Genomic DNA, 7,564 nt, shown 5'->3' with positions numbered 1-7,564 from the left:
GGGGGAGGGAAATGGGAGGCTGGGAGGAGGCAGAAACTTTTTTTTTCCTATTCTCAATAAAAAAAAAAATTATATTAAAAAAAATGGAGTAGGCATGCTGCATAGGTTCCTGCCATCTAGGGAAGTAGATAAAACAACCAAATCATGATTCCATAAATGGTAAAGTTTAGGGAGAAAAGAGTACGCAGTATAGAAATTTACAAAAAGAAAAAAGTAGAAGAAAATACAAGGATAGAAAAAAGTTCAGCTTTCATTTCTTATGCAGTGGCATGCTAGAGAAGGCATCTAAGTTGTCTAAATCTTAAATTCTTTTATTGCTGTCTCAAGCAGGTGTGTGACATGTCAATTGAGGCTGCCTACCCTGTTCCAGAACTCACAGACTGTCCGGCTCTAGTGTCACACATCTTCAGGTTGCTCATGCTAGCCCCCCTCTCCCCTTTGAACATCTTGAGTTCTTGGAAGGGTTCTGATCCTACTCAGGGATATGGGAACTAGGAATCTGGATTCTGTTATAGAAGAAAACATTTTTTTTTAACTTGAGAAGTTTTGCAACTGTGAATATGAAGAATTCATCACCTGTGATTATTCCCATGATGTTCCAGAAAAGGTGACTCCTACTGCCAGGATTTCTGTAGGCCATCTGTGCCAAAGGCAAATGTCATAAGACTCATGTCCCTCCCTTTCACCATTTGTGAAGACTCTTCTACCCTACCCTGTTGCATATAAAAGACCTACCAGTACACAGTCTGGCAGATTTATTCTTCCCAGCTGTCTGGTAAGTGTGTTTACAAGAGGAAGACTCCTCAGCATAGGCTAGTCTACTTAGTTCTGAGAAAAGAGACAAAGAAATGTTATAAAATATTCTACAAGTATTGGTAACTCAGGAGAGGGCCAAGCTGACTTTCTATTCCTAGGGCTATTATATATTCCAAAAATCTTGAGAGAAGGAGTTGAGTATATGGGGATGCCAGACAGCCTTCTTGAACTAAGAAATTAAGAGACAAGAGACTTTGTTTAGGATCAAGATAGCTATGTTCACCACTCCTAAAATTTTCTTCTCTTTTGCTTCAATAGAACTGCTGATTTGGAATTTAAATCTAAGACTCCCCTCTGGTCAGCATGGCTCGGAACAATACATGCCATATCCTGTTTGCATGCCTGATGCTCCTGGCATGCTGCCAAGGTAGGCTTGATGCACCATGATCCCTACAGACCTGAAGGCTTTACTCCATTCCTATAGATATTTGTGTTCTTTTGGAAGGGGCATAGTAAACGTTGGAGGTTATAACTCCACTAATCACAATGAAATAGATCATCAACTACAAGAAAATTTGAATTGGGATATTAACTTATCCCTTGTCCATGACAACTAATGTTTTCTTATTTGTTATGACTAAATCTAGACATCCTTATTAATATATGGAGGCTTTATGCAGGGACTCTTATGTAAGAAAAGGCATAAAATACAAAAGAAAGGTAACAGCTTCAAAGGAAAAAATAAAGATACAATTGGGGAAAAAAATTCCAGAAATGAATAGTGAGCTATTGTTTCAAAGAAAGAGAGCCTGGCAATAAAAAGTAAGAAAGGAGGATAGAAGTCAACCTACTGTCTGTCTTACATCCTTGCATGCCGAGAGAGGGGCTTACTTCAACAACAGGTATCTCAGCATCCAGGCTTTGCCCAATTGTTGACATCTCCTTCACTCTCCTCTTTTACTCTCTAGGCAAGAAGGCTGAAGAAGGCTTGCCCATACCTGAGAACGATCTTCCTTCTGCCAAGATCAACTGCCCAGAAGGTGCTAATGCCTATGGTTCCTACTGCTACTACTTTGTGGAAGATCGTTTGACCTGGGGAGAGGCAGATGTAAGTGAAAAGAGAAATATTAGAAGAGAAAGGTATCTGAAGGTAGAGAGTGTTAACCTTTTCTAGTTGCTTCATAAGGTAGGGTTGATCACCTATTTGCCCCACCTACCTGAGTTTGTCCCTTGCTGGTGACTTTTACTCTGAATTTTCTGGGCAGAAATCTTAAGGCTGAGTCATGGTATCATCGGGAGGATTTCTGCACTGTCCTTTTCCTCCAACGTTCTTTAGTGGGGCTAGTATATTGTTTAAAACAGCCCTTCTCCATTGAGCAATCTATTTTCTGTCTGCATGCTTACAGCTCTTTTGCCAGAATATGAATTCGGGGCACCTGGTGTCAGTGCTCAGCCAGGCCGAGGGCAACTTTGTGGCTTCTTTGGTTAAGGAGAGTGGTACTACAAATGCTTATGTCTGGACTGGTCTCCATGATCCCAAAAATGTGAGTATGTGACCACTTATCTCCTAATACACAGGTGAAGGTGAAGTGGGAGAATCAAGTCTAGATTGTAAAAAGCCAATTTTACAACACGTATAGAAAAGCAATGTATTTGTTGATTCTAGAATATATGAGCATGTTGAGGTTCACTGCAGGTTGTTATGGAGATAGCTACAGCTCAACTTGTTAAAAGCTCCATGTATGCATGGTTAATCGTATTGCTTTTACTGAGATGTGTTTTTTTACATATTCATTACTCTTTATTGTGTATCTTGTAGATTTGTGTTAGAAGAAAATTCTTTTGCGATGACAGAAGAAAACAATTTATTGCCTGATTTAGGTGAATCTGTTGCTTTACCAATCCAGCCAGTCCTATCTAGTGTTATACTGAAAGTGGTTAGCGTTAACTTCAAGAAAGAGACTCTAGGAGCAGTTTCTGTGATACACATTTATAGTTCTTTGTAAAATTCAGAGTACTTCTCTGAAAGACAGTGGAAGAATATGAATATTTCAGGAATGCAAAAAAGCAAAGAAACGCTGTGATTCTTAAAGGGCGTATGATCCTTAATTTTGTCCTATATTTCGGTCCATTTCTTAAAATGCACATGGCCTGAGAGTTTCTACAAATTTCTGAGTAACATTGGCTCGATTTGTCTCCTTCACTGTAGAACCGCCGTTGGCACTGGAGCAGTGGATCTCTGTTTCTCTATAAATCATGGGCCACTGGAGCTCCAAGCACGACCAATCGCGGTTATTGTGTGGCACTGACTTCAAACACAGGTATGAGAAAAAGATATTGCTATTTACTTCTTTATCTCAGTTCTGGGGACAGACCTCAGGCTGCAGAAAGAGAAAAGATCACTTATGCAAGAAATAGAAGTGTTCTTCTTATTTTGTATCATGAGTCTTAGAACCAGATGAGACCACACTATCTCTGTCTGACCTTTTTCATTGACTTGTAGCTTTCAAGAAATGGAAAGATGAAAACTGTGATTCACAGTACTCCTTTGTTTGCAAGTTCAAAAGCTAAAGTCTCCTGAACAACAGACATCCAGAGCTTCATTAATATGGATTAGAAAATCAAACAAGACCATCTATCCACCACAAATTAGATACTCTTCTCTGTTGAACTTAAAATAGACATGCAGTATGTTTAGCTACTTTAATTTTTATACCCCTAACATAATGAAAATAAAATTGTGTCCTCCACTTGTGTTGTCATCTGTGTTCACAGTTTGTTGTTAATGGATGGGTGTTGCAGGAGGCTGTTTGTTTGTTCTCTCCTCTCCAGAACTGAAACAATAACTCTGAATCTATATTATTTGCAATAGTGTTTGGCCAATAGCTTAACCAAGCAATTCTAGCTTGCTCTTATATCCTAAACTTGCCCATCTTTATTAATCTGTGTATTGGCACATGTCTGTGGCTTCCTGGATAATGTTCCATCCCCAGCATCTGTCTCTATCAGGGCTAACTAACATCTCCCTGATTCTGCCTTCTTTCTCCCAGTATTCAGTTTAGTTTTCCCTGCCTAGTTCTGTTCTGCCCTGCTATAAGCCCAAAGCAGTTTTTTTTTTTATTCATTAACTAATAAAACCAACATCTATACAGAAGAACTTCCCACATCAGCTGGGTATTTGACAAAGTCTAGCACTGACAAGCTTACTCTGGCATATCCATTGTTAAAAATACAGCCTTCATCAACCATTAGTGCTTTTGTTTGTGATACATTTGAAACATTTGTACTCTTTGTGTTTGCTTAGGCTTTGTTTTGAAGAAATAGTGAATGGTGTGGGTATTTTGTACATAATACATGGGGATTTTACAAGCTTGAGTTCCTAGGAAGCCACACTTTTGTACACAAAAAATCAATTTGAAGCCATGATTGAATTGAGATTTTAATGAAAATTGCTTGATCTTAACTATTGAATGAATTGGTGACCAACATATTGGTGACTAGAAGCATAAAGGCCAAATTAGTTTTTTTAAATGACACACCACCAGCAATCAGCTAGAAGCTGCATTAAACTCTGGTCTTTTTTGTGTCTAGAATTCCTTTTCAAGCTTTATCAGGTTTTATGTGAATTTTAGTCCACCATGTTGGCATGCCAATTTGTAAGAGGAGGCTGCTTCTTCTTTCCAGCTGCCCAGCTAGCTTAGACCCAAAATAATCACACATAAACCATATTAGTTAAATCACTGCTTTGCCCATTAGCTCTAGCTTCTTATTGGCTACTCTTATTTATTAATTTAACCCATCTCCATTAATCTGTGTATTGCCATGTAGCGGTGGCTTACTGGCAAATTTCAGTACATCTGTCTCTGGCAGCTCCATGGCTTCTCTCTGACTCAGCCCTTCTTTCTCCCAGCACTCAGCTTAGCTTTCCCTGCCTACGTAAATTCTGCTTTGCTATAGGTCAAAAGCAGTAGGGAGGGCCAGGGAGATGCCATGTAGGTACCTGAAGAGAAAGACACAAGCCTCCAGTATGAACGTTTCCAGTAAATTACAAGCCTCGTGATAAAATATAAAATGATAGAATTTTTTAAATTTAATATGTAACAGCCAGCTAGAAATATGCTTAAACTTTTGACCAAACAGTGTTGCAAGTAATATAGTTTCTGTGATTAATTTGGTTCTCAGCAGCCAGGAGACAAGTGAGCAGCCTCTGCCAACGGAATGTTCACCAATGTGTGCTGACTACATCGACATAAAACCTAAGAGAGCTTAAAAAGGAATTCTAGATACAGAAAAAAAGTTTGGTGCTTCTTCTTGGTAGTCACATTATTTTTGTCAGATAAGTTCTGCTGGCTACAAGCATGGGTACTATAGCTCCTTTAAAGAAGTTCTTCCTGATTCAACATTGGCAGCAAAGACCAGCAAAGACTGCACAGCTTCTTTAGGGGAGGACTTCCTGTTTCTCGTTTGTGCTAGTTTCAGGAACAGCTGTCTTATATATACATATATAATATTGATATATTAAAAAATATAATAATATATAGACACACAAAGAGAAAACAAACTATCTGTTTTTCATTATACATATCAATCCAAATTCCCACTTCCTTCCCTCTTCCCATTCCCTCCACATATCCTCCCACCCCACCCCATCAAATACTCAGAGAGTGTAAGACACATTGCTTTGTGGAAGGCCCAAGACCCTGCCTACTATGTCTAGGCTGAGCAAGGTTCCATCCAAAAAGAATAGGTTCCCCAAAAGCCAGTACATGCTGTAGGAATAAATCCTGGTGACACTGCCAGTGACCCCACAGTCTTCCCCAGCCATGTAATTGCCAGACACTTTCAGATGGACTAGTCTGGTCCCGTGCTTGTTTCTTCTCTATCCAGCTGGATCTATGAGCTTTCTTTAACTTAGACAGACTGTTTCAGTGGGTGTGCCCATCATGGTCTTGACCTCTTTGCTCATATTCTCATCCCTCCCAGTCTTCAACTGGATCTTGGGAACTAAGTCCAGTGCTCCTATGCAGACCTCAGTCTCTATTTCAATTAGTTGCTGGAAGAAGGTTCTGTGGTGATACTTAAGATATTCATTAGCCTGACTACAGTAGGTAAATCAAGATCACGCCCCTTATCGTCTATTGCTGTGGTCATCCTTCTGGATTTCTGAGAATTTCTCTAGAGCCAGTTTTTTCCTAAACCTATAATGGCTCCCTCAATAAAGATATCTTTTTCCTTTTCCTCATCTCTGTCCTTCATCCATCTTGACTATCCCATTGCATCAAGTTCTCCTCATCATTCCCCTTCTCTCTTCCTCTTCCCCTTCCACCCTGTCTTCTCCCCTAACTCTATGCTCCCAATATGGCCTGGCAATCTTGTCTGTTTCCAATTTCCATGTAGATCTACATGTTTCTCTTTGAGTTCACCTTGATACTTAGCTTCTCTAGGATTCTAAACTATAGAGTTAATCTCTTTTGTTTATAGTTAATATCCACTTATGAGTGAGTACATCCTATATTCTTCTTTTTGAGGCCAGGTTACCATATTTGAGATGGTGTTTTCTAATTCCTTCCATATGCATCAATGTTCATGAGTGAGATTGGACTGTAATTCTCATGCTTGGTTGTGTCTTTGTGTGGTTCTGGTATTAGGGCAACCTCAGCCTGATAAAAAGAGTTTGGTGATATTCCTTCTGTTTCTATTATGTGGAAAACTTTGAGGAGTATATATATTAGGTTTTCTTGAAAGTTCTGCTCGAATTCTGTACTGAAACCATCCAGCCCTGTTTTTTTTGGGGAGGGGGGATTTTTAATAACAGATTCTATTTCTTTGAAGTTCATATGTTTATTTAAATTGTTCAACTGATCTTGATTTAATTTTGGTATATGATATCTCTTTAGACATTTTTTATTTTATTTGTTTATTTTATTTATTTATTTATTTATTAAAAATTTCCACCTCCTCCCATCCTCTCATTTCCCTCATACTCCCCCACTTCCCTCCCCAAATTTTTGTATGCTTGCCAATTTTGTGGAGTATAGGTTTTTGTACTATAACCTAATGATTCTTTGAATTTCTTCAGTGTCTGTTATTATGCCAACTTTTCATTTCTGATTTTGTTAATTTGAATGTTCTCTCCCTGCCTTTTGATTAGTTTGAATAAGGGTTTGTCTATCTTGTTGATATTCTCAAAGTACCAGCTCTTTGTTTTATTGATTCTTTGTATTGTTTTCTTTGTTTCTATTTTTTGATTATAGCACTCATTTTGATTATTTCCTATCTTCTATTCCTCCTGGGTGAGTCTGCTGCTTTTTACTCTAGAGCTTTCAGGTATGTTGTTAAGTCAGTAATGTGAGGTTTCTCTGTTTTGTTTATGTGGGCACTTAGTGGTATGAAATTTCCTCTTGACACTGCTTTCATTGTGTCCTATATGTTTGAATACACTGTGCCTTCATTTTCATTGAATTCAAGAAAGGTTTTAATTTCTCTCTTGACCCAGAGTTGGTTCAGTAGTTGATAGTTCAATTTCCCTGAGTTTTATGCTTTCTGAAAATAGTATTGTTGTTAAATTCTAACTTTAATCCATGGTCTTCCAATAAAACACAGAAGGTACCAAAAAAAGCCCAGGACCTGATGGTTTCAATGCGGAATTCTACCAGAACTTCCAAGAAGACCTAATACCTATACTCCTTAATGTATTTCACAATATAGAAGCAGAAGAGTCATTGCCAAATTCCTTTTATGAAGCTACAGTCACTCTGATACCAAAACCACACAAAGACTCAACCAAGAAAGAGAACTACAGGCCAAT

General features: G+C 38.5%; 1 protein-coding gene across 1 annotated transcript; it reads left to right on the top strand.

Annotated features, from left to right (window-relative positions):
- Nucleotides 1-1,073: 1,073 nt before the first annotated feature.
- On the top strand, nucleotides 1,074-3,463 carry Reg1a (regenerating family member 1 alpha). The gene is made up of 5 exons (XM_050161997.1): nucleotides 1,074-1,183; nucleotides 1,725-1,864; nucleotides 2,163-2,300; nucleotides 2,966-3,077; nucleotides 3,260-3,463. The coding sequence occupies exons 1-5, from the start codon at nucleotides 1,120-1,122 to the stop codon at nucleotides 3,325-3,327; spliced, it is 522 nt and encodes a 173-aa protein (XP_050017954.1). The 5' UTR covers nucleotides 1,074-1,119; the 3' UTR covers nucleotides 3,328-3,463.
- The last annotated feature ends 4,101 nt before the right edge of the window (nucleotides 3,464-7,564 follow it).

Source organism: Alexandromys fortis, unplaced genomic scaffold (assembly GCF_014885135.2).
Source record: "Alexandromys fortis isolate MF-2015 unplaced genomic scaffold, M_Fortis_MF-2015_v1.1 scaffold_105, whole genome shotgun sequence".
In the NCBI taxonomy this organism is placed as follows: domain Eukaryota; kingdom Metazoa; phylum Chordata; class Mammalia; order Rodentia; family Cricetidae; genus Alexandromys; species Alexandromys fortis.
The sequence above is the reverse complement of the archived record's forward strand: the minus strand, read 5'-3'. Positions and strand labels throughout refer to the sequence as shown.

Excerpts from the sequence above, each read along its gene's own strand:
- Reg1a (XM_050161997.1), top strand. The coding sequence starts at position 1,120 with ATGGCTCGGAACAATACATGCCATATCCTGTTTGCATGCCTGATGCTC. Across the intron at positions 1,184-1,724 it reads GCTCCTGGCATGCTGCCAAG|GCAAGAAGGCTGAAGAAGGC; the intron begins GTAGGCTTGATG and ends TTTACTCTCTAG. Across the intron at positions 2,301-2,965 it reads GTCTCCATGATCCCAAAAAT|AACCGCCGTTGGCACTGGAG; the intron begins GTGAGTATGTGA and ends CCTTCACTGTAG.